This window comes from Macrotis lagotis, chromosome 1, assembly GCF_037893015.1.
Source record: "Macrotis lagotis isolate mMagLag1 chromosome 1, bilby.v1.9.chrom.fasta, whole genome shotgun sequence".
Classification (NCBI taxonomy): Eukaryota; Metazoa; Chordata; class Mammalia; order Peramelemorphia; family Peramelidae; genus Macrotis; species Macrotis lagotis.
The window spans coordinates 356,210,149-356,237,601 of NC_133658.1; the positions used below are offsets into that span (position 1 = coordinate 356,210,149).

The following is a 27,453-nucleotide window of genomic DNA, read 5'->3' on the forward strand; positions in this document are numbered from 1 at the left end:
CCCGGCGTCGCACGGGGGGGGGCGGGGGGCTCGGAAAAAAGACCGACTTGAGCCAACAGACTTTGTACGAGTCGCGCCTTTCCGCTCTCGCGAGACTTTGAGCTTCCCTGGGCCGGTGCGGGTGGGAGGGGAGATTGAGCCTCCAAGGGGAGGGGGGGAAGGGGGGGGCAGGTCTCTGGCGCAACTCTTGCGCGAGACTGTGCGGTAGCTCCTTAGCCCCGGAGGATTCTCGCGATATTTCGGTGGGTCAGCGCTGCGGCCGGAGAAGTTTCTCGCGAGAGCCCGTGCTGGGGGCGCCGTGTGGCCCCGTCTGTGTGTGTGTGTTTGCGTGTGTGTATATGTGTGTTCGTGAGTGTGTGTGTGACTGAGAAAGCCGCGGCCGCCATTTCAGGGAGTTGCAGTCACTGTCGCACGGTTGGCTACCGATTTGCCGCAGCCGCCGCCCTGCTTCACCCGCGCGGGCTCTTCTAATCCCATTATTCTCTTTTAGATCCGCTCCGGCCCTGCCGCCCACGGCGCCCGAAACTCGGGCCGGGCGGGCGGGACGGACCGCGGCCTGGGCCCAGGCCGCAGCGGCTTAACAGTAGCCCCGGCGCCCCCTCGGCGGCGGCGCCTCCCGGAGACGCGAGCACCACACTCGCTCGAGAGCCCGCACAGGTAAGAGGCCTCGGCGGGAGCTCGCGTCACTCCGCCTTTCGCCGACCCCTTCTGCCTCCGTGCGTGGGTCCGGCCCCGCCCGGGGGGGACTCGGGCTCCGTCCGGCCGCGCCGCCGGGGTGGCCGCGGAGGGGAGGGGGAGGGGCGGCTCCCACGGCCAAGTCAGGTCGGCCAGGAGTTCCGTTCTCGGGGGGCTGCACGCCAGCCTCCCCCCCACCCGGCTCGGACCCCCGAGGCCTAGACTCGGGCGCCCGGGGGAGCCGTGACCTCTCAACATGGCGCGGGGCGAGCGCGGGCCCGGCAGGGCCCCTCGCCCTCGGGAGGGGGCTGGCTCGGCCCCTAATAGGGAAGGCGGCGAGGGCCGGCCCCGGGCGCCCCGCGGAGAGCGGGCGAGCCACTTGTGGGTGCCCGCGGCCTGTGTGAGGTAGGCCGGCTAGTGTGAGGTAGGCCGCCCACCCCACCCCCACCCGGGCATCTATGACATGCCAGGCCGGCCGCCCCTGCCCCGGACCGAGGCTTCCGGCTGCCCGGCATTTAAAGTGCGTTGTTAAGTAACTGGGTTTCTAAACAACTTGAGGATACTTTTGATGTTGGGAAAGAAGTATTTCCACAGCTTCATAACGGAGCGAAATGCAGGCTTAATGAAATCGCCCTTGCTTTTTTTATAGGTGTTCTGAAAGAATGGCAGACGATATTGATATAGAAGCAATGCTTGAGGCTCCCTATAAGAAGGTGAGAAAAAACATGTCGGTGAGGTTTGACATATTCCTTAATTTAGCATTATTCATGAAACTACTGCTGAAATGTAAACTAACATCCCCGGAGCCCTCATGATTTATCTTATCAGCGATTCATTACATGTAACTTACAAAGTAAATATATGCTATTGATGTAATAATATTGTGCAGTAGTTTCACTTCAGCGTGATGAATAAATGCCCATCTATCTCTCTTTGTAGACTTGCCTAACGATATCTCACCTCTACTCCCATGAATTCACCTTTGATTCCAGTGTGAACTGTCAATCATAAGGTAGTAATTGAGTGACTTATCGCTGTACCGTGGTCCCCTAGGTAAAATGACTCAACTAAGAATTACCAGCTCCAGTTTGGTATAGCAAGAAGGTGAATGCAGTGGTTTGGGAAAATAGCAGGGGTCCAAGAATAATCTCATTACCAGTCTGTGGCAAGTAAATCTGTTAATGAGGAAAGTTTTCTCAACTCAAGTAATGAGTGAGATTTGTATTTTTATCTTATTTTTTTGGTGTAGATGACTGGTGATAGCAAAATATGAAAAACAGGTCAGGTTACAATCAGCTACTAAGTTAAAAGCACATGATAAATTCTTGGATCCCTGAATAGAAATTTCTTAGCAAATTAAAGAGGCAGTATCACAGTGCAGTGTTATTTGAAAACTTGTACTGTTCCTCACTTTTTAATAACTTTTAATTAGGACCTGCTATAATATTTCACACAACTTTTTAAAAACTGTTTTGAATGGTATAGAGTAGTTAGTTTTTGACCCATTTCTCTATGGCAGCAAAAGTAAACTGTCTTTTCATTCTTTCACCCGATGGTGGTGGAAGTGTTAACTATATGCATGCATTTATCACTGGTTTCACAAACCTGTAGATTTTGTAAGTTAGCAGTTATATTCTTAGTACAACTGGTTAAACAATTAAAATAAAACTGGTGTGATTTTTTTAAAAATAAAAACATTATTTTGTTTTGGAGTGTGTAGCTCGACCATGTGGTACCAATTGTGGATGAGTACTTATTAGCTATAAACACTGTATACTTAGTTTTAAGTAATAACATAGAGTCTTGAAAGAGCTACTTTCTTAATGTAAAATGTTAAGATTTTTGTGCTACCAGTAGTTTAACATGGATATTTTTCCATGTAAAACAGGTATGGAAATAGGGAATGTTTAGGCTGGACTGGTGGATTATTAATGACTTTCTTGGGTTCTTGGGAGTCAACATTACTAAAGCAGTGTGAATCCCTGTTTGCTTCAGGGCGAGATGTGTGACAGAGGTGGCATCAAGCTCTTACAGTCCCAACCCTCCAACGAAAATGGGCGAAGATCTCAGGAATGGCATCGGTCACAGGAAATCGATAGTGGCTGGCTGCTAGCATGGCCACTTGGGGCTTAGGCAGAAATATAGCCGTGGTACTGATGAAAAGGGACACATAGTACATGAAATAAAACTTTAAACAATGAGTTTTTTGTTTTATAGAAATTATATTTAACCACTTCAACAGTATAAATCCATAGGATAATGTATTATCTAAACTATGTAAAAGATACCGAAAGTTTAAATTGTTTCATATGGACAGCATAATTCTTGAATTTTATTGTATGCCTAAAATGTAAACAGCAAAGTGGTTAAACATACCCATCTAAATTTTTTTTATAGCTTTCCAAATTAAACTATAAATAAGTAATTAGTTTTTAAATTGTTTTGTATTTTTTTATTCCTGTTCCCTTTACCCTTTGACAACTTGAAATGTTTCCACTTCGTCCTCATGATGTTCTTCTATCAACCCTGCTTAGGATGAGAACAAGTTGAGCAGTGCTAATGGCCATGAAGAGCGTAGCAAGAAGTAAGTTTCTGGAGGGGATTCAGGGGGGATAAACTTGGTTATTTAAAGAATGGAATCTAAAGATAATAGTCAAGAACTTAGCAATGGCATGTCTTTTATCTGCTTGAAGCCTTAGTGAATTTTTCCTTCTGGATCTTTTTATTTCTGCCTATTTTAGAACTTGACCTAATTTGTATTTTGTTGCTAATCAAAGTTAATAGGCAGCTTTTGGAAATTTCACTACTTGGTGGTCTTTATAAATATTTTTCCCCAAACGTTTTATTGCCCTTGTGTTACGTATCTTTACAACATCATCTTTCTGAGCCTTATAGAACAGCAAAATGTGCTATAAGAACCTAAAGGGAGAAACTAGGGCACTGAAAGAATTTAGTTTCCTGAATTCTTACACATAATATTATCTATGGAAGCCAAAAATAATTTAAAGATGCTCAACTCCCTTTTGTAATCACAACACAAATTTTTAATGTATTTTCTCCTTCAAGTTATGTCTCTTCATCTAAAGCATCTTGTTACTGTGGGTGTGTGAAGAACTCGAAATAATAAGTATACGTAGACACACACCCTTCCAATTAGAAACTGGGTAGCCTGACCAGTTTAAAGGAGCTTGTAGAAAATAATTTCTCACGGGTTTCCTCCAGCTCAAATGCCTGTGATCTTAGAAGTCCTATATCAGCATTAAATGTATGTTTTCAGGTGGTATTTGAAATGTGTCATATTGAAACATTTTTGTTGTATTCATGACGCATATACTACAAATTGCAAAAATGATTATAAATACTTATTTGGTTCTTTTTCTGGCTCTTTTCCTCCTAAGAGCTCAAAGTTCTTCATTATACACTACCTCATGCATCCTTACAACAACTCTGTTAGGTAGGTAGATATAATTTCCATAAAATAGATAACATGTGTTAATTGATTAATGAAATAGATGATTATTATCAGGATATACTACACCAGAAAATTCCATTTTTTGTATAATGCCCAAAACCTATTACAATCCCTGTTGAAAATTAGATGAAAGTAAATTACAAGAGAATATCTTGCCTTTAATTATATAATTTCATCTGGGGATACCAGGAAGCAGTTCTTACAAGGAGACCTTAAGGAAGAGACAATTTATTTGTGGGATTTTACTACCTTTAGCTTAATATGAATTATGTACTCAGAAGCAACAGCTGTTTTGGAGAAGGTCCCACATGGGTTTTATACAGCACCTCCTGATAATTGCAATTTCAGTAATTGCAGAAGCATCTGAGTGTAATCAAATGAGAAAACTTGGAATAATTTGTGCCTGAATATCATGTGTCAGAGAGGGCAAAGCAGCCTACATCCTAAATGGATATGAAGAAATCATTCTCTTTGGTTGTGTGCAGTAATTCTTTTAAAAAAGTGGATGTTTTCATACATTCCCAGTGTCACCAAGTGTTCCTTGTTACTGGCATCTCTTTGGATTTAGATGTAAAACTTGTTTTCATCTTTATCCTAAAGTTAGTCATACACGTTAGGATTGTTTTGCACCCTGACTCAGATGAATAAATGGAAGTGGTAGAACTGTTATTTTTAAAGTGGCTCCATGTATCCTGGAGAACAGAAAAAAAAACCTTCTAAGCTTGTATACTTCCTTTAATATGGGGTGTTTTTAAATGAGAAACAAGGTGGGGTAGGATTATTTCTTTAAAGGTTTAAAAAATGTTTCTGTAGTAAAATTATATGGTATTAAAGGTTTCTGATAGAGATAATCATTATGGATGACTAATCGCAGGAATTCATTGTTCTGACTTTGCTACCCCTACTATAAAAGCTTGCAAATAAGAAACCAAGGAAGCTCACTTAATTCTAAATAAAAGACGAGAGAAAGAAGATATTACTCAAATTATTTGCTTTCTTGGGGTATATTTTGTATAAAAGCAACTTGCCTGTTATTCCAGATAGTCTGTGTATATTCCAGTCTTGTTCAGATAATAACTTTTGACCATCTATACTTGTTTCTTTTCCCTCTCTTTGGGAAAGCATTTATACTATAAAATGCATATTTTATATCAAGACATTGAATTATTGATTGTGAGGCAATCAAAATTGGACCTTTTTGACCAAAGTTGATGCCAGTACTATCACTGGGAATAAAAAGCTATGTGCAGCTTTTGGGGTTTAAATGAATATGATTTAATTCGCTCTCTGAAGAACAACTCTGAATTTATCAAAAGCAGTTTTAGGGGCGGCTAGGTGGCGTAGTGGATAGAGCACTGGCCTTGGAGTCAGGAGTACCTGGGTTCAAATCCAGTCGAAGACACTTAATAATTACCTAGTCGTGTGGCCTTGGGCAAGCCACTTAACCCCATTTGCCTTGCAAAAACCTAAAAAAAACCCCAAAAACAAAAGCAGTTTTAAAAAAATTTCAGTACCTAATGTCTGTACAAAATAGAAAGATAAAAAGCCAACTAAATTTCCACCTTCAAAGAACTTATATTCAATAGAAGCAATATTAAATGAGAAAAGGTTTTTTAAATCCTCCTTTTAAGGTCATATAAAATGTAGAGCCATGAATCTCATAGAATACCTTTAAGTCAATATATTTTGTTGAGCTGAAGGAATGGTATGGTTTTGAGCATTTATAGCCAATAGAGTCAATTTGGTATACTATGCACATGCAGACATTAGATAAATGATATTTGATATTAAAGGGTGGGTTCAAAGATGAAGCTAACTGAAATGGAATATTTTGGCTCCCTTGGTATAAAATTTGAAACAATGGTTCTCATACTTAGAGTGACTTCAGATACCAATATATCATTACATTTAAAATTGAAGTTTCTTTATATATGAAATAAAGCAAATTCAAGTACAGGTTTTGACGTGACAATGACAGAATTATTCATCATAGACCTAATTCAGCAAGTGGCCCACTTCAAAAGATTGTACAGAATTTAAATAAAATTTTAGCATTGTTTTGGATTTAGGCATATCAAGATCTTTCCTAAAATACTTAAGCTTTTATTCAAATAATTCTATTGTCTAATTATTGATATAGCATGTTACTATTATAGTCATGCAATATTTTACCTGACTAGAGCTGCTTAGGACTAGAACCTTTGGAAGCAGCTGTTGAAGGTGTAATAACCCTTGCTTTAAATTGGTCTTCAAGCCAATGACAAATAAAGAAGGGTGTCCATTATTTTGCTATTTAATGGCCATCAGTGAGCAGATGCTTTAATCTAATCTAAACCTAAATGGTATTTGTAGGGCATGGCTTTTACTTATTTTTAGTTAACAGCCCTACCTGTTGAGTAAAACTAGTTTTTGATTCTGACTCAAACCATTAAGCAACCTGTATGGTTCGGTGTCAGGTTTTCCAGACAACAAAGTTGGAATGTTATCTGTTGCCATTTTGGGCATTACTATGATGACGTCTATATATATATAATGAGTGTAGCCTAATTTTCTGACATTTGCTACTAGCATATAAATTTCTGACAGTCAGGTGGATTATCTTGAAATTTTAGACAAAGTTTCTGCCTCCTTGGAAAGCTCTACATCTCCTTGTGATTGGAGTGTGGGTTTCAAGATTCCAGAAGGTGGGTGTCTTCGTTTTCTATTTTCAATGCATTCCCAGATGACCTGCTTCCAGGATCTCTGAGGCAGATCGTAATTGCTCCTATGCTACTTTTTTTACATTTAAAATTCATCTTGACTAAAATTGTTTACATTTCAAAATAACACAAGGGCCTGGAATATATCACTAATAGTAAATGCCTGTACTTTAGGCAATGCAAATTGACTTTCTTTAGAGGGGTAAAAATCTTTTTCTTAATAAAATGATGTTGAAAGGATATCTTTTAGGCATTTAACTTGTGGTGGGTTGGGGAGGAATACAAATGCTTTTATTCTGTAAATTAACTGGGTTGTGCCTGTGGGAGTACAGTAGGAAAGGGGCAATGTATGATTAACTTGCCATTTTTAGTTTTGTTAATATTACTATGCTTCATGAAAATGTACTTAAAATTGGATCGTAGTTTTTGATTGCCTATCAGGCCAACTAACTGAATTTATTAATTTCTTGTCTTTGTCATCCAAGATGGAAACACAAGAGAACATTTAATTAAATTCAGTATGCATCCTGATGTGTATTAACTAAGTGCATAAAATTGGGAATATCATAATTTAGATAATGACGTAGTTCTTTGTAAGTTGCTCAAATCAACATGAAAATTTAAATATGAACTTTCTCTAACTTAAAGAACAGACAATTAAATATAGGGGCATTATTTAGTGGGAATTTTTTGTATAACTATTGATGGTCGTTAAAGTGCATTCTCAACTCTTAACTAATTTTGATAATGTATTTCTTGGTATACAGTAAGTCAAGTTCACTAGTTGTATATATAAGCTGGTCTCAATTTGATTAGATAAATTCACTTTTGAATCTGGCTTAGAATATGAGTTGATCATGCCAATTACAGATTTGGAGAAAACTTGATTTCCCTTGCTACTTAGTTTTATCTCAGTCAGTGGAGGACCTCATAACCATCTCAATTCTTTTGTCATTGGTGTAGGAAGTTCCATTAGCAACTACTTTAAGAATTAGGATCATAAGAGGTTATTAGTGTCAGCTATTGTTGCTTCTATTTTGTAACAGCAGGTAGTAGTAGTAGTCTTTGGAAAGAATGTTCATTCTATCTGTGAAGATTTTTTTTTATGGTTTATTAAGTGTCTTGTTATGTATAATGCCTTATAGCAAATTTTATGAAATGATAAAAGTAAAATAAGCAATGCCAAAGTGCGGGAAATAAAGACTTTATATTAAATTTGCAAAATAAATGTAATCTTTTCTTTACAGGAGAAAAAAAAGCAAGAGTAGAAGTCGGAGTCATGACCGAAAGAGGAGTAAAAGTAAGGAACGGAAACGAAGCAGAGATCGGGAAAGAAAAAAGAGCAAAAGCCGTGAACGGAAACGGAGCCGAAGCAAAGAACGAAGACGAAGTCGTTCTAGAAGTAGAGAACGCCGATTCAGAGGCCGCTATCGAAGTCCCTAGTATGTAATCCACTTTAATCTTATATAGTCTAGTGTTGTGTTCTTCTTGAATGAATCTTTAGTTGGTGTAAATTCTTGTTGAGAAGAAGGGATACTAGCGTTCTTACAAGGTAAAATAGGGTTAATAGCATTCAAAAGGTATAAAAGTGAGATGAAAAACTAGAAAATTATCTAGGTATGATGATTTATATCTACAATCCCTGATTCCAGGGAGGCTGGGTGAGGTTGGTGGATCACTTGAAGTTGGGAGTTCTAGTTTGCCATAGAAACTAAGTTAAGTCTAGCATCAATATTATGAATCTCCAGAAAGGTACTAACTACACTGCCTAAAAAGGGACAAGCCAGTCTATATCAGAAATTAAGTAAAAAGATCCTGTACCATTCAGTAGTGGGAAAGGGTCTATGACTTGTCATTCAACTTCTAGATTGAGCAAGAGCAAAGTAGATCTAGTCCTTTCCATCCCTCTTAAAAAAAATATTAAAAATTTTAGCATTATTTCTTTACATAATGGGGTAATCTTTTGACAGTGTACTCTTTAAGTACTATTTCTGATGTACCTAGTTAAGTTAATTAATAGAAATCTGTGGGGGGGTTAATTTTTTTTTTTTTTGCAAAGGTTAAGTGACTTTGCCAAGTTCACACAGCTAGGTAATTGAGGTGGGATTTGAACTCAGGTCTTCTGACTCCAGGGCAGGTGCTATCCACTGTGCCACCTAGCTTGACCCTTTTAGGGTACTTTTCTCCCCCTTTTTCTACACATGGATTGAATGAACTATTTCTTACTGTAAGGGCTAACTGATAAATGAAATGGCAATTAGAATATAACACCATATCTGATATGTTAACAAAGAGGAACTGGACCAGAAGTTTAAAGACAAAGAAGTTGTTTGGTAACAGAATGGTCAATATTTTTAAAAATGATTTAACTGATGAATTTTCAATATACTAGAATAGAAATGTTTCAGTCAAAATATGTAAAAACTAAATGACTGAATCTTAAGGAATTTCCACAATAGTAATAGTATATATTATGTAACTCTTAATAGAAGGTTGAACATCATATCATCTAGCCCTTACTCTCTCTAAATTAACTCTGACTCCTCCTTGTAAGACAATACCTCTGGGTTTCTGTTTTAAGTCTTTATAGAATTTAGGATTGGTGTCTTTGGGTTCCAGTAAATTCTATAAAAATAGCTATGAGCTGAAAAGTTAACTACTGCATACCCTACTCTTGAAAGGCACTGTTATTGGTGTGATAGAAACGAGGTCCTACCAATATATGCCTTTTTAACTTACTGGTTTATTTAGTGATTTTCAAAGAGCAAAAAATGATAAGAGGTGGAATAAACTTTTGTGCAATGTAATAGTGCTGCTGTTTAATGATATGTTTTAATATTTTTACTTCAAATACATGTTCAAAAAATTGTTACCATTGTTTTCCTACTATTGTAACAAATTCATGTAAGACAGGAGAGCACACTAAAATAATAGGACAGACACTAAAATTGAAACATTGCAAATTTGCTTCATTTTGCTTTATATTTTAGTGAGTGAACATTGCGGAGGAATTGAAAAATCTGCAGAACAAAACTACCACCTGAGATTTAGCCATCTTGATTGTGTAACTTATTTTTCATAGACAGTATTCTATTAAAGTAGAAAGGACAATAATGGAACTTTATGGATTGGGATCCACTACCCCACTCACCCATCCCCAGTGAAAAACAGGTTATTATTCCTTAGCTAATTTTAAGGATATTATAATCTTTTAAACATACACCATTTATAACTGAAACTTCCATGAATTAGGGACTTAATTTTTAACAAAGTTACTTTTATGCTAGCATCAGCTTAAACTACCACGTCAATTATTCTCTCAAGATAAAGATGAATTTTTAAAAAAATTCAATGAATCCAAACTGCTATCCAGAAAATAAAAGTACAAAGTAAACTCTACGAAACTGCCTCTACCAGGTGTTGGAAATTCTCTCAAACTTGGATTTACGAAAGCAATACACAGAATATTTCCTTCTTAATAAAGCTGGTTATCTTTGCACTTATTTTGTGTCATAGAATACTAGAAATTATCTCTTGGAGCAAAGGTTCTTAACCTGGATCTGTGAACTTGTTTTTAATAACTATTTCAAGAGGATTGGTTTCCTAAGTAATTTTTATACATTTTAAAACGTGAGGGAGGGGTCCATAGTTTTCATGACTACCAAAGGGTATCCTTTACAAAAAGATTGAAAAACCTAATATTGCAGAGATTTCTGGGCTAATTTAAGAATTTTACTGCTGATAACTAGGGATAGAAGGCAACCTTTCTGGAAGAAAATTTCTGGGTTTTGTGATTAACTGTATTAAACTTTCAACTTAAAAGTTGCTTAACTTTGTGTTTTTCTTTATAGCTCCGGTCCAAAATTTAACAGTGCCATCCGTGGAAAGATTGGGTTACCTCATAGCATCAAATTAAGGTTTCTAACATACTTATGAATTGTTTTAAAATTTTTTTCAAGTAATTAGTGTGGTGTTCTTGTTTGGGTAACTTCTGAAACTTTTAACTTTACAGCAGACGCCGCTCAAGAAGCAAAAGTCCATTCAGAAAAGACAAGAGCCCTGTGAGGTAGCTGTTGTCCCTATTTCTTATCTTCTCACAAGCTTTCAGCTTTACTTAAAACTTAGTCAATTTATGCTACTGAAAAACTTATGTTTAATAATTTGGTTTTATATATAATAAATACCTTGCTGTTTTTGCAAGTTTACTGTTTTATATAGCCCATATTTATTTGCTAATATGTCTGAAATTCCCAGCAAGTCTTTGACAGCTTTTATTTTTCCGGTTATAAATAATAACTGCAACTAAAAAGGGCCAAAATATACCGAGCTAATGGTGTATCTTAAAAGAACTCCTTTTAGAGAACTTAAAAGTCCCATAACAATAGCACTGCTATTGGTATGTGTTAATTCAATATTGTGAAAATGATTTAATTTAAAATTTCTTGATGCATCTAGCTTAATGACACAAGAGATAGTCAGACCACTCATTTGTTTTCCCAGATTTGATATTTTTCCAAAAATGACTCTTTGCTGCTGTAAAATAAGAAGTATCAGACTTCATCAGACCAACTGTCCATCCAATCTAGTGTTCTGTCCGTCCATGATATCCTCAGAAAGTTAAGATTATATTCTCTTCCCCCATATTCTTCCTCTCTGAAGAAAATTAATTACATAATTTTCTTTCCTTCACTGAGAAATATTTTACACAATTATCCATTAATTTGTCCATGCCCTTATTCGGGATTTATAGTCACACTGTGACTTGTGATAATAAGTTACAGAAATTTTGCACATTATGCAAAATAGTACTTTATTTTGAACTACTTTGTATATAACTAGATTACAATTTAAATGTATATTTTAGAGTTCTGGAACCAGAAAAGCGTTTATCCTAACATATCCCCATCACGGTCTTAGTTTAGTTATATTTATTATATAAAAAAAAATTTCTCTTGATTCCTGTATCGTGTTAGTTATTCTCTGAATCTTTTCCAACTGCCATTTTTTAATCTTGTTTGAGATGGAATCATAAGGATTGAATTTATGCACTTAAAAAAATGGTGATTTCAGGAGTAGATGCTGGACAGAGACACTTGATTTTTATAAAAGGTCAGGCATTCGTGTTTTTTCTTTGTTTCCAGTTGATTCTTGATGATGCCTGGTATTTTGTTGGCCCTTCTAGTCATAAAAGTGCATTTAGTTGCTAACTTTCAAAGAAGCATACAGGAACTAAATTTTTAGCCTTTTCATTTGTCATTAACTCAGTCTTATTTTCAAATATTTCTCCCCCTTCTTTGAGTATTTTACTTTTCTTTCCATTTAAGCAGATTATATGCTCTTTTTCAGCTTGGTATTTACAACCGTCTAAAAAGAGTAGTATAATTTTCAAACTTGTTTTATTGATGCCTCAATGCTTCTGTCCTTGAAGAAGATTTACTGTTAGTATAGAGGAACCCTTAATTAGTTCCTAAACATCATTTCTGTCGATGACAGTTGTTAATTCATGTCAGAATATATTTCTTAGTTCTTGAAAGAGGAGTTATTTTGTTTTGCTTAGGTTCTTTGGGCAGTAGGAAGCATATTTGGGCATAGGACCATGAAGAGGTTTCTGTAAAGCTTCTCCTATCCCATCTGATGTTTCTTATTCTTCAAAGAACTTTAGTGACAAAGATTGAGGCCTTCCCATTTTCAAAAAGTGGTTGTATTGTCAGTTTAGTGAAATGTAATAGAAGTAACCTTGAGCTCTACTATAACTTAACAACTGAAACCTAAGAGTTTTCATTGAATACTTCAACCACCAAATATACTTGAAATATTTTGACAAGCTTGCAATCTATATTGAAAGTATTAGGGAAGGGTCCCTGGGGTGACTCTCACTTAGGTAGTATTATAGGTGTAAAAACTGCTCCCTAGGTGGTGATAAATTAATTACTTGGCTAGATTTTTTTTTTATCAGGGACTTTGATTTATACAGCTATTATCTATTTGGAGATACTTTTAGGTATAAAGAACTTAATTCTCAGATTATTCTGAAATAGGCAGTGTAATATAGTGGAAAGAGTATTGGGTTAAGAAGTTGAATTATAGTCTTGATTTTCCTACTAATTGGGACAAATTAATTCATCACTTCAGCTGACTTTTGTAAATTGAGTGAATTAGACTGTTATCTTAAGTCTTTTCCTGCACATTCTAAAATTCTATTAAGTTTGTAATTAGAATTTAACAAGTATAACTTAGTGTTTTTTCTTCAGGGAACCTATTGACAACCTTACTCCTGAGGAGAGAGATGCTAGGACTGTATTCTGCATGCAGCTGGCCGCAAGAATTAGACCAAGAGATTTGGAAGAGTTTTTTTCTACTGTAGGAAAGGTAATTTATCTTATTACAGATAAATAGGTAATAGCAAGAAAAAGTATATAAGGTAGAAAATGGGATGGGGTAGGGGAAAAGGAAGAGAATAAGATGGAAGAAAATATTTTAGTTAATTTTCAGAAGAAACTTTTTAATGTGTAATGTTCAGCATATCAAAGTTATTTCATTGTGGTTGAAGACCATATTCACTTGTCAAAATTTATAGTAGAAGGAACACAGCATTTAAGGTCTTTGTTTCGGTTCAGATTCTAACTACTATTTATTATTCTTTTGTGACTTGAAGCGAGTAATTTTAAGTCCTTGGCTGAGTTTTGAGTTTTTTAAGATGTAAAATGAGAAATTTGAAATTTTACCACCTGGCTTCATTGAAAGGTTTGGAAAAGAAGCTTTGGTTGGAGACATTTTTTTAAGTTATGAATGCAATTTTTGTTTGTGATTGAAAAAACTAAGATTGTAAACAAAAATTTAGGAAACAATTTGACTTTCCTTATGCTTTTAAAACTGAGGATTCTTAACATTTTAAATATGTGTAAGAAGGGTTTCATAGGTTTGCTCAGCCAAAAACTGGACTTTTAAAAAACCCTACATTCAAGAAAACTATTATAGAATTAGGAAGAACTAATTGATTATTTTGAGTTCAGGTACAGAACAGTTAGGACCTTACTACTTTCTTATTCATCCTTACCAGTTAACTTTTTTAAAATTTATTCCAATTAAAATAAACTGGGGCTATTGGCAAATCACTAAAGTAGTATTTTAGGGGTTTTTTGTGGGGTTTTTTGCAAGGCAAATGGGGTTAAGTTGAGGTAGCAACACTTGCAATTGACAGGCTGGTGCTGACCTTTGACTATATACTCTTGGACCTATTCTCTCTATGGGGCACAAACAGTGACTTTATCTTCTTTTTTTTTTTTAAAGGTTTTTGCTAGGCAATGGGCTTAAGTGGCTTGCCCAAGGCTACACGGCTAGGTAATTATTAAGTGTCTGAGACCAGATTTGAACCCAGATATTCCTGACTCCAGGGCTGGTGCTCTATCCACTGTGCCACCTAGCTGCCCCTAAAGTAGTAATTTCAGATAGAAAATGAAATGCCTTTCTCTTTGCAATGTAAAAGTACAGAATTAGTAATTCTACTGTTATAATTTTTTTTAAAAAAAGCTTTTCTTTGTTTTTAGGTCCGTGATGTAAGAATGATTTCTGATAGAAATTCCAGAAGATCCAAAGGAATTGCTTATGTAGAGTTTGTTGATGTTAGCTCAGTGCCTCTAGCAATAGGATTAACTGGCCAGCGTGTCTTAGGAGTACCCATCATTGTACAAGCCTCGCAGGTAATTTGATTTTTTTCCTCATTAGGGAATTTTTATTGGGAAAGTTAATTCCATTTTAATCTTGCTATGGTCCATTCACAGTTTTTCGTTTTTACTTTACCTTTGTAGGATTATATATTTAATGTCATTTGTTAGCTTAACTAAGAATTCATCCATCAAATACAATATATAATTAGTTTTTGTTTTTTAATTGCCAAATCTTGATTCTGGAATTGGCATTTCGTATAGATTTTAATACTATTATACTTTACTTTCTGATTTCTTTTTTTTTATCATGACTTTCAAGTAGTCCAATAACTATTATTATTGTTATTATTATTTAGGATTTTGTAAGGCAAATGAGGTTAAAGTGGCTTGCCCAAGGCCACACAGCTAGGTAATTATTAAGTGTCTGAGGCCAGATTTGAACTCAGGTACTCCTGACTTCAGGGCTGGTGCTCTATCCACTGAGCCTCCTAGCTGCCCCCTATACTTTACTTTCTACACAGTTTATTTAACAACACTGGTAGTTTTATTGTCTCTTTTTTATTGGAAAAAAAAGTCAATCTGGTTAAGTTGCTAATTGCTGCTTTAAATACAATGAACTAAGCCTATTTCATAAAAATATGTATAAGTGACTTTTTTGCCTACTATTTTGAGATTATCCATGGCAAAGTAATTGAAAATTGAAAGTTTTATCTTAGAAGGTTCTTTTTGGATGATGGTTTAGGGAAGAGAATATAGGGAAGGTAATAAACATGTAGGGTGTGAAGCACTTTGCCTAAGTTCTTTAAATTCCCTCCTTGACATGTAAATTTAGCTTAACTTGTTCTTAAGGGCGTGGTAGTAGGAGTGTATTCAACATTTTCTGCTTAAGTTTGGAAATTTATTAATGATCAAATTAGGTCATATAAGCTTTTATCTAAATAAAATTTAGATAAATGAACAAGAGAAAACACTTAACGTTTTTGGAATTTTCTTAACTTGAAATACATTCCATAATTTTCAGTTTTGCTGTATTTTTCTATAATTGTTAATTATCAGTTTTCTTTTGTTATGTAGGCAGAAAAGAATAGAGCTGCAGCAATGGCAAATAATCTACAGAAAGGAAGTGCTGGACCCATGAGGCTTTATGTAGGATCATTACATTTTAACATAACTGAAGATATGCTTCGTGGAATCTTTGAACCTTTTGGCAGGGTGAGTCATTTTTCAAATTTATAGTCCTTCTACTGTATACCCTTTGAAACCTTTTCTTCAAAGATCTGATGTGTATTTACTATAATAATGTAGGTTGAAATGTTAATGGTCTCACCAAACTGAAAAATTATGGCTTTGTCCCTGGGTGGTCGTAACTTTTTGTTATTTTGAGTTCCAAATTCACTTCCTCTAGCACCCTTCAAGAAAGCAAGCGATGATAATAACTATTATTCATTCAAAGCCATGAAAAAATTTTTATTAGTAGCTGGATTGCAAAGGGAGGGGCAGGACAAGAAAAATAAAAAGTAGGGAAAATTAGCTTCACTCTGCACTCAAAAGTTTTATCAGTTCTCTCTGTTATGTGGTTTTCATCTTGAGTCCTTTGGGACTTGCCTGTTTAGGTTTTTGCAAGGCAATGGGGTTAAATGGCTGAGGCCATTTTGAACTTAGGTACTCCTGACTCCAAGGCTGGTGCTCTATCCACTGAACCACCTAGCTGCCCCCAGAATTGTCTTCATCAGAGTAGCTATGTCTTTCACAATTGAACAGCATTAGAATATTACTTTCATGTATACAACATTCTCCTGGATCTGTTCACTTTATTTTGCATCAGTTCATATAGGTATTGCCAATTTTTTTTCTGAAATAATTCCTTCATTTATAACAGTTTTAATTTATTTACAGGGGATTTTTTTTTATCACTTAATAGCTCTTTTTCCTTCTGAAAACTGTCTATTCATATCCTTTGAGCACTCATCAATTGGAGAATGGTTCTTTATAAATCCGAGTCAGTTCCCCTGTGTATTTGAGAAATGATTTCTTTATCAGAAAAACTTGAATAATCTTTTAAAAGATAAAAATCTGGTTAGTAAGGCAATAGAAAAATCTGACTAATAGAATATCTAAACTTTGGTTTAAAATATGGGTGTATTAAAAAAATAGTTTTAGAAGTTTTTTACAGAGGTTTTGGAGGGGTTTTTTTGGTTTGTTTTTGCAAGGCAATAAAGAGCTTAAGTGATTTGCCCAAGATTATAAAGCTAGGTAAATTTTTTTTTTTTTTTTTTTTTTTTAGATTTTTCAAGGCAATGAATGGGGTTAAGTGGCTTGCCAAGGCCACACGGCTAGGTAATTATTAAGTGTCTGAGGTCGGATTTGAACCCAGGTACTCCTGACTCCAAGGCCGGTGCTCTATTCACTGCACCACCTAGCCGCCCCCTAGGTAAATTTTTTAATGTCTTGAAATGGGATTTTAACTCTGCCTGACTCTAGGACTGGCACTCTATCCATTGTACCACCGTAACATTTTCATCTGGGAAAATTATAATTAATTGTCTGGTCCAATTTCAGATTGAAAGCATTCAGCTGATGATGGATAGTGAAACTGGTCGATCTAAGGGATATGGCTTTATTACGGTAAGTTGTGATTATTCTAGTATTAACCAATATCAGCTCCTAAAATTGATGTCTTATATTAGAGTAAAAGTCTGATTATTGATTAATTTGCAGGAGAAAAAACCCATCTGAATATTTACTACTATAAGTTTGTCAAATCTTTCAAGTTGAAATTTTAGAAAATAATTTTGTTTCTAAGAACATGTAAAAGAAGTATAAGCTGTATTTGTCTTTGTGTTGTTTACTGATATTTAACTCCTGTACATAATAAGCATTAGTAAATTCTTGTAGATTTGTTGATAGTAGACCTTTAAATACATGCTTGTTCTAATTGAATTGCTACTTGAGAATATATATGGGATGCATTTTAATGAATAGAAATGATTGCACAGAATATAAAAGCTCAGTGTGTATAGAGTTTAATTTTAGGTTAATGGATAGTTTAGGTCTTGGCCTCATGGAGTCTAGTATGTGATGGTCTTCAGAACCTCATATATAAAGGTCTTTTATTCTGATTCAGTGTAAAAAAAGTGGTGGATTTGGAAACAGGATCTGGATTTGAATCCTGGCTATTCCTCTTAATATGTGGGTAGCCTTGTACTAAGTAATGTGACCTTTTTGGTCTTTTCTTCATCTGTAAAATGACTGTTGAACAAATTGTCTCTGGTCTCTTTCCTACTCTAAATCCATGATTGCTGGTTTTAAACATTCTTCCTACAGTTTTGATCTTTAATTACCTATTTCTATCAACCTTATTACACATTCAATCCAGCTTTCCTGGATTAAAATCTGGTTTTGAGTGAATGTATTTATCTCAATTAGTTTTATTTTTGGAGTTACTCTATGGCCAGGGAAAATATTTAATGTTGTCTGCCTACAGAACCCTGAATTAAAAAGTATCATTATACATAACTGAACATATTAATTATAACGAGGTTGATAATTTTTCAAAATGTTTTAATGAATTTTATTCCTACTGCCCCCCCCCCAATAAAATGTGTGAATTTGGATTTTTTATCTTTTTGTAATTTGGGGGAATAACACGATTTTCATTGAAAATTAGCTTAGAGAACTGTTCTATAACAACATATATCATTTACAAATGAAAAAATTTAGGCTCAGTTTTAATGTGTTACAGGATTCATATAAGTGTGCTTTTATTTATAAGCTAAAGAACAGCATTTCTGTTTAAATATATTGAGTAATATTTCCTTAATTTGTGAATACATTTCATGTATACTCCATCATTTTACAAATTTAGTTTATCCCTAACATTTTTGGTATTGGTTGTTTTAGAGACAGGGAAATAGTTTTGAAACTAATTGTCATTAAAAGTATATATGTTAAATAGGGATTCTACTTGGTGATAACTTAATCTTATCTCAAATTCCTAAAACATAGGAAACAATGATCTACCTAACTCATCCACTGATGAAAAAGATCTGCTAGGCAGAAGGAAAGAGTGGTTTTGTATGTGTGACAACACTCCTCTTTCCCAGTTAAATTCCATTCTTAAAACTGCAGTTTGCTTTTTTTACCATTGAGATATACTGAGGCTGGGTGTCAACTCATTTTTTTTTTTCTCTAGGTCCTGCAGGCTAGAAATGTGATTCAGTTCTAACAAAATTCCAATACGACAAAAGAATTTGGATGTTTTGTGGAGTTGAATATAAGGAGATTTTACTTGTATACTCTCATGGTGATCTCTACACACGGTTTCCCTTGGTGGTCTCATCTGTCCCATGGGTTCAGTTATTTTGACGTAGATGACTCCCAAATCTATATATACATTTCTAATATCTCATCAAAATCCTAGTTTCATGTTGCCAACTTCCTGGTAGATATTCCTACTGGGATCTGTCATTAGTATCTTGAATTCAACGTGCTCCAACAGCATTTAGCATTGTTTAGAGTCCCCCACCTCCAAGCACCTCTTCCAAACTTCTTATTGATGGTTTCATTGTACTACCAGCCACCTGGATTCCTAACCTCAGTGTCATCCTTAATGCTTTTTCCCTCTCCCCACCCATCCCCCAACCCTCAGTCCCTTAACACAATATCTAATAAGTTGCCAAATTCAATTGATTCTATTTCTGTAGCATTTCACAGCTTTCCCTTTCTTTCCACTCCCATAGCCGCCGCCACTCTAGTCAGGTCCTCATCACCTCTCTTGGAACTATCATAATAGCCTCCTAATTTTTCCAACCAGCCTTTTAAGCCTGATTTCATATTACTCTGCTTCATGATCTGTATGTTCCAGCCTCAGTACAGTACCTCGCAAATAGTAAGCATTTAATATATATTTGTTAGATTGAATTTGAGTGCGTGGAAAACCACCTTTTAAAAAGAATCAGATTAAGGGGGAAGTATTCGTTAGGATTTCCTTTAATGAGTTGGCTTAATACGTTGAAAGATAATTAATAAAATGTTTGATTGGCATACTTTTTCCCCTTAAGCATGCCTGTGAAAGAAGTGGGGCTCAGTAGGTTTTATTATATTGAGGCCTGATCCTCTTCACGTGGGAAGAGACTCATCTGTGGTGGAGAATTCTGAATTGGGCTGTATCCCTTTGCAGAGTTTCCTTTTTTCCAAAAGGATGTGGTGCTCATAGTCTTCCTGGAGTTCAAAGAGTATAAAAATTTGGGATCAGAGATCATTTAAAATATTTTCCCTTATGACATACATCATAATTTTAAATGCTTTTCCAAAAGAAAAAGTTAGCAATTCCTAGTATCATATATATATATATGCTTTGATCTACTTAAATACACAGATTTATTTACAAAACAACTTTAATTCTATAGTTTTCAGATTCAGAATGTGCCAAAAAGGCATTGGAACAACTGAATGGATTTGAATTAGCAGGCAGACCTATGAAAGTTGGTCATGTTACTGAACGTACTGATGCTTCCAGTGCCAGTTCATTTTTGGATAGTGATGAGCTAGAACGGACTGGTATTGACTTGGGAACAACTGGTCGTCTCCAATTAATGGCACGACTAGCAGAAGGTAAGTTTCTTGCAGAGTTCTACAAGAGTATTAGAAGTTTTTTCTTATTGGAGGTTCCTTATGAAATGTAATAGGGACTTCACCTATCAGTAAGCAGGCACTTACTGGCATTTGCTATATTCTAGGCATTGTTGTAGGAAACTAAAACATAAACCTGACTTATAAAATGATTAACATTTGTAACTTATCCTAATGGTAAGGGGGATATATGGCATAGATTGTTTCAAACTATATGATATGAGTGACTCTAGACCATAAATTGGCATTTAAATATGCTTATGGTGATAACTTAATGGACTATCATAGTGATATTGTTATTTGCCTTTGGATTTTCACTTAGAAGCAGTTGCTGTAATGGAAAGGATCTTCTAATTGTAGTTGTCATTTAAAAACTTGCTTCCTGGGGCTGCTAGGTAGCGTAGTGGATAAAGCACTCACTGTCCCTGGAGTCAGGAGTACCTGAGTTCAAATCCAACCTCAGACACTTAATAATTACGTAGCTGTGTGACCTTGGGCAAGCCACTTAACCCCATTTGCCTTGCAAAAAACTAAAAAAAAAACCAACTTGTTTTATCATAAGGCAATAGGAGCTACAGTGTTAATATAATTATTACCTTTTGCTTCTTTTGCAGGTACAGGTTTACAGATTCCTCCAGCAGCACAGCAGGCTCTCCAAATGAGTGGATCTTTAGCATTTGGAGCTGTAGCAGGTAAGAATTAAATCTCACCTAATTTTTCAATTCTTGAAAGTCCTCTAATTCAACTGTAGCACTATTTGTATAGATTTTAGGTTTCTTGTAATTTCCTGCTGTCTTTTTTCTATGCTTTTTAACTACCTCTCAGATCCCTAAAGAAGTGTCATTATTATTAACATAAGGTTATAGAATGGACTGTATTCATTCAATCATTCATTTATATATTGAGCGATTAGTTACTTGCCCAGGGTCATGTGGCTAGTGTCTGAAGTCACATTTGACCTCGGTTCCTCCTGATTCTAGGACTTGGATTCTATCCATTGTACCACCTAAGTGCCTTAAACTTTAAAATAAACTACATTTTGGTGGTTATTACTGCAGGATCTTTTTAATAGTGGAGTAACTAAAAATCTCTGTCTAAATCATTGATTAAAGTTGGAATAGCTATTAGCCCAGGCTAGAGCTTACTGCCAAAGAGGTGCAGAGGATTTGATAGGTGAAATCCATTAATCAGTTCTGTGTATGTTCTTTTAGCTACAAATTTTTGCACTCAGTGAAAACTCTCTGAACAGCCCACGTTTCATCATCATATATTGAGAGCTGGAAAAGGGAACTTGGAGGGTCATGGTAGTGTGTCATGCTTCCCCCCCCACACCATAACCCCTTTAACAATTAAGGAAACTTGAGACCCAACCATTAAGTGATTTTTAAGTCCGGATATCATTAATGTTCTTTTCTACTATCCCATACAAGTTCCCCACACTTGAAACATTGAGTAGAATATGCCACTTCATTTTTTAAATCCTTTGAATTAATTTAAAATGATTCCTTGCCTATCTTTAGCATAGTATAGTAAGATATAACACTATTATCTACATGTTAGTTAGAATTCAACTAATCTTGAGGATTTGTTTAAAGGCATGGATAAAAGTATCAGTCAGTCACAATGTTAAAAGGCTATGATCTGCACTTGGGTAGAGGGACTGGAGGTCATCTGGTAACATCCTTTGAGTACATTGGCCCTGTAACAGATAGTGTTTTTTTGTGCTATTTGAAAACATTTTCAGTATACAGTAGTTGCTAGAAAAAATGAATAGATAAAATATACTTTTCCTCTAAGAGACTTGAATTTCTTTTTTGAAGATTTTTTTTTTTTTTGGTAGAGAAGATGGCAGCAAATTATTGTTTTAGAGCCAGCAGTTCATGTTAGGCAGGTGACAAACTTTTTCTTTTTTAAATTTTGTTTTTGTTTTGCAGGGCAATGGGGTTAAGTGACTTACCCAAGGCCACACAGCTAGGTAATTATTAAGTGTCTGAGGCTGGATTTGAACTCAGGTACTCCTGACTCCAGGGCCGGTGCTCTATCCACTGCACCACCTAGCTGCTCCTACAAACTTTTTTTAACTTATTTTTTTTGGTGACTGATTTTTAGTGTTTGGTGTTTTTTTTAGGGGAAAAAACATACTTTTTCATAAGGCAACATGTGTATTCCTGGGGGTTACATAGGCCTGCCTTCCCTTTGCTCTCCCCTTGAATGAGTAGATTGAGGACAACTGTTTACTATCCAGTAGAAAACTTCAAAGTAGATTGAGAAAATTTTATTCTCATTTGACAACATTCAGATGTCTACTTTTTGTGGCACTTTCTAGATGCTGAGCAAAGTACCTAGTCATAATCTCTGCTTTCTACTAATTTATGATTACTCAGGATACAGCAACCATCTCTATAGTGACTGTCACCACCTGTGCTAAGAATACCTGTAAGTGCCATGGCAAGCTTAATTAGAGATAGGCTGGGTAAAGGTAAAAAAAAAAAAGGTCCCCCTGAAAGTCATCAGTGATATTCCTTGAAGACAATGTATTTAAAAGACAACAGTATTACTTTTAAAAATGACTTGAATCTGTTTGGGGGGGGTAATATTGTTAGAGATAAAGTACCAGTTTCTGCTCATTTAGGTTCTTTTGGTACCCTTCCCCATATCACCTGTAACCTTCTGCCCATCTACCCTCCAAAACCGAGATTTTCTTGTTTAGGGGAGTGTTAAAGAAAACACTGAGAATGAAGATCGATTATTAAGAGATTCAAAATATTGTAGTGACCCTAAACTATTCTAAATGGTATTATACATTCAAATATATAAAACCCTCAATGTTTAAGAGACAAGGAGTGGCTAGGTGGTGCAGTGGATAGAGCACCGGCCCTGGACTCAGGAGGACCTGAGTTCAAATCCTACCTCAGACACTTAATACCTAGCCGTGGGGCCTTGGGCAAGCCACTTAACCCCATTGCTTTGCAAATAAAAAAAAGTTTAATAGACAAAAAAGGTTTGTTTAATAGACAAAAAAGGATTTTTATGTACTTTGCTTTTTGGATATGTTAATATTTTTCTTCAATGCCTACTATAACTTTCCCTGGCTAGTCTTGCATTTAATTAATGTTGTCTTTATTTTTCTTTTTTTAGATTTACAGACTAGACTTTCCCAACAAAGTGAGGGTAAGTTTTCAATTTTTTCTTTTCTTTACATTGAAAAAATAGTTTGTCAAAATTATACTGTTAGTAAATAATTTGGAATTTTAAATATCATCTTGACTGGCAGCCTGGGTACCATGGCTTTGGGTGAATAAATGGTCCTTTTTTTGATGGTGGTCCTTCTACCCTCTCTCCTACAGGAACCTTTTTCCAAGTATCTAAAGGCCTGGTGGGTGAAAAGCCCTTTGACTTCAGGATAGGCTGTGCTCTGACTCCAGTGAGCCTCCAAGTAGTGTACAACTGAGATGAGGTATACCTCATCTTTGAGGCTAAACATAGTGAATTGCATAGGAATTCCTGGGTCTAACAGAAGATGCACCCCAGTCAGCTTTTTTCTTCAGTCTGCTTTTTGCCAAAACTGAAGTTCAGTTACTTTGCTGTATTTTATGTGATATGAATGAAATAGACTGGGTTTCACTTGTTTCTTTGACAGATGCCATAATTTTCATGATTCTGTTTTTAAGACATATACAGAGAAATTGTTGACTACCATTCACTCCATCCTCTAAGTTAGAAATAATTCTTTTGTTCAGGTTTCTTCAGTGCCTAATATGTGGTGTTACTACTGCTGTATATAATGCGTCAGTTATCTTAAGAACCAGCCCGTGATCTTAATTACAGTTTATACTTTAGTATGTAGTAGCATAAGAGAAAAAACAGTCTATGAACTGGGGAAAGAAATCTTCACTGATTGGGCTGTTAAGAAAAGTAGAATTTCAAAAGCCTAGAGTCATTTTGTCTGAAAGAGTGAGCTGAGGAATGGAACTTGAAAAGCTAACTAGATAGTTTGAAATGAGTATCTAAATCTCTTAGAATTCAAGATAGTTATAAAAGAATTGTATGATAAGATCTAGAGCATGGTATCTGTGAACTAAGTTTAGTATTTTGTTTCATTATATGGAGTTCTTTGGTATTGCTATGTGTCTTTAACTTTATATATATTTGAAAACATGGTGATTTCTAAATTTCTTAAGACTTGACCCCAACAAGTCTGTGACGCATAAAAAGTTAAGAACTATCTTAGATTCCATGGTGCTAGATCCAAGTCTGTGCATTTAATGTCAAAACAGTGTTGCACTTTAGTCAGTACAAGAAGGACTTTGAACCTAGAAAAGTGATGAGAGCTTTTTTGTTTTAATCTGCTGGCAATATGAAGATTGGGGTGGGTATGTAAATTCAGGAAGAACAGAAACAATTAGATGGCTATTGTTGGTTTCAGACAGGTTGTTATGAGGGGAACTTTAAAGAATTTGTTGGCAGTACAAATAGGAGGTAAGAGATTTTACAGTAGTAAAGGATGTTTATTATCTTCCATGGTAAACCTTTTTTTTAATTGAGTAATTTACTTTATAAAGACTAGATTATTACAAGTATTCAATGTAGTCCTTACCTTTTACCCTTACACACCACAAATGCCATTTAGTGGTGAATTTTATTTTTAGGGATTGCTTCCCAATTCTTTCTCCAAGTTTTCCCTTTAATTTTCTGTTATTTGTCTAGGTTTTTTTGTTTTCAAACACTTCTGAAAATGAATTTCATTGAAAGTATCATATGCTGGGCAAAACTACAAATATATTTCAGAAATTGAATCATTTCCCCCCCCAAATACATATGATAATGGATTAAAATGTCACAAAGTAGGCTGTAAAATTGGTGGATGATTGGAGCATTAGTTTTCTGGATTGCTAAGCAATCTTTTGTCTTTTCTCTCCATAGTTACAGCTCTAGCTGCAGCTGCTTCTGTTCAGCCTCTTGCAACACAGTGTTTCCAGCTTTCCAATATGTTTAACCCTCAAACGTAAGCTATGAATTTTTGTAAAATATATGTAAATTTAACATCCTTGCTTTTTGCTATTTTGTTACTCCTCTTGTTTTCAACATTCAGATCACATCTTTTATGAATCTTAAAAGCATGAAATTTGGGGTATATTCCATTTGTCATAGTCCTAGAGCATTTAACTGGATTTCTAAATTGCTACTTCACTTTCCCTGTGGTCAGTCTTATGAAATTGGCTTTGACGTTTTGGTTTTGAACATTTTACTGATTAACTGGTAAATGTTTTCCCTATATTGTGGGTGATGAGAAGGAGTGGCTTATTTGGGAGAAAATTTATTTATCCTGGATCTAGACATATCGACAGCCTTATTTTTATTCATACAAATCATAATATTGGTCTCTGTCTTTTGCAGGGAAGATGAACTTGGCTGGGATACGGAGATTAAAGATGATGTAATTGAAGAATGTAACAAACATGGAGGAGTCATCCATATTTATGTTGACAAAAATTCAGCTCAGGTATGTTCTGAATGGTATAAACAATAACTATATGCATTCTAGTTCAGTGTTAATATTCCAAGAGACATTTTCAAAGATTGGCCCCTATTTGCCCTGTTCTGTCTTATCTGCCTCCTGCCTAATAGACGTAACTAAAATTCTACTTAAAGCAAAGTCTTTCCCATTCTCTAATTGTAGTGCCTTTCTTCCACTGATTATTCCAATTTATTATGTGTTTGCCATTGTATATAGTGGTAAAATGTTTTGTCTTTACCATTAGATTATGAGATCAAGAGAGCAAAGACTCCCTTTTGCTTTTATAAATGACTTAGAACACACTTGCTGGTGGTTGTTAGGATCCTAGGTTTCTCCTGAATGTTTTAACTGGTGATGTCATTTTCATAGAAATGGAATTATGTTTTTGAAGCTCAATTAGCTTTTTTAATTTCTGAGAAAACAAAATCGATGATGTAAAAATGCAATTTGTAAAAAATATAGACAAATAAAAAAGTGCAGTAGTAGGAAAGCAAGTTACCTGCTGTGATGGGATAGGATAAGACCTCATCTTGCACATAATAAAATGCTTAATGACTTTAAAAAGCCAAGTACAAAACACAATTTCAATCAGCAATAATTGGTTTTCTGGGTTTCAGGGCAACGTGTATGTGAAGTGCCCCTCAATTGCTGCAGCCATTGCTGCAGTAAATGCATTGCATGGAAGATGGTTTGCTGGTAAGTCCTACTCAAAATTATTCTAATCTCTTAGAATTAATATGTTGAAGGGACATGGAAACATTAACAGTTCTTTTCTTTCAATAGGTAAAATGATTACAGCTGCATATGTACCTCTTCCAACTTATCACAACCTCTTCCCTGATTCCATGACAGCAACACAACTACTGGTTCCAGTTCGACGATGAAGGAAGATTTAGTCTCTTATGTATATAGCTTTTTTTTTTTAAAGAGGATTCAAACCTGAGTTATCTTTTATTTAGGTAAAACAAAAGGAAAGGGTCTACTGTCATTTGTATGTGATTCCTGTTACCTTGCCAGAAGGAGAGAAAGCTGTTATAGCAGGAATGCAGTGTGCTCATTCTCCCTAACTAGCAATTTCCACCATATTCAAATCTGTTTTCTTGTTCTGCCTTGTAAATGTACATTTAGAACATTGACTAAGGTGATCTGTAGGAATCGAAATAGCTTAGACAAATGTACTTTCTGTAAAAGGCAGACAAGGATGTAATGATGTTTTTAATGTTTCAGAAGCCTAACTTTTTATGCAGCAGTTACATTTTACATTTCACTAAATGAATTTTGACACTTGGCTAATGGTTTAACAGAATATGGTTTCTGGAATACCTGTTTAGTGTTCTGTATATGGGGAATTCAAAGACAACTAAATGAGTCCTGACTTTAGTCAGTAATTCACATTGCATTATGATAAACAATTGGCAAGAAAGGGAGATTCAAAAATTCAATTTCTTGATGGTAACTTTTCAATTAATGTATCTGTAAAAGTTTCTTTGTAAATACTGTGTGTTCTGGTGTGTCTAAGGTTCCAAACAAAATGATCCCTGCATTTCCTCAAATGTACAGATATAGTGTGGTAAGCAACACAGTCTGAGCAGGAAACAGGAAATGCAGAAATAGGTTTTGTCTGGTTGCATATAATCTTTGCTCTTTTTAAGCTCTGTGAGCTCTGAAATATATTTTTGGGTTACTTCAGTGTGTTTGACAAGACAGCTTGATATTTCTATCAAACAAATGACTTTCATATTGCAACAATCTTTGTAAGAACCACTCAAAATAAAATTCTCTTTAAAAGGC

At 35.6% G+C, this 27,453-nt stretch overlaps 1 protein-coding gene across 3 annotated transcripts; it reads left to right on the top strand.

The window, feature by feature from the left end:
* The first annotated feature begins 280 nt into the window (after positions 1-280).
* Positions 281-27,453, top strand: LOC141505828 (RNA-binding protein 39). Of its 3 annotated transcripts, none has more exons than XM_074212054.1 (17): positions 284-657; positions 1,325-1,388; positions 3,210-3,259; positions 8,094-8,288; positions 10,698-10,763; positions 10,862-10,912; positions 13,098-13,215; positions 14,394-14,546; positions 15,588-15,725; positions 17,073-17,138; positions 19,922-20,126; positions 20,759-20,836; positions 23,283-23,315; positions 25,068-25,149; positions 25,542-25,647; positions 26,280-26,358; positions 26,446-27,453. In XM_074212054.1, exons 2-17 carry the CDS (start codon positions 1,338-1,340, stop codon positions 26,544-26,546), a joined length of 1,572 nt encoding a protein of 523 aa, XP_074068155.1. In that variant the 5' UTR covers positions 284-657; positions 1,325-1,337; the 3' UTR covers positions 26,547-27,453. The 3 variants fall into 3 exon arrangements, with proteins under 3 accessions (XP_074068156.1, XP_074068155.1, XP_074068154.1); XM_074212053.1 differs by having other exon boundaries at positions 287-657; positions 10,859-10,912; XM_074212055.1 differs by lacking the exons at positions 25,068-25,149; positions 25,542-25,647; positions 26,280-26,358; positions 26,446-27,453 and adding an exon at positions 23,492-24,001 and having other exon boundaries at positions 281-657; positions 10,859-10,912.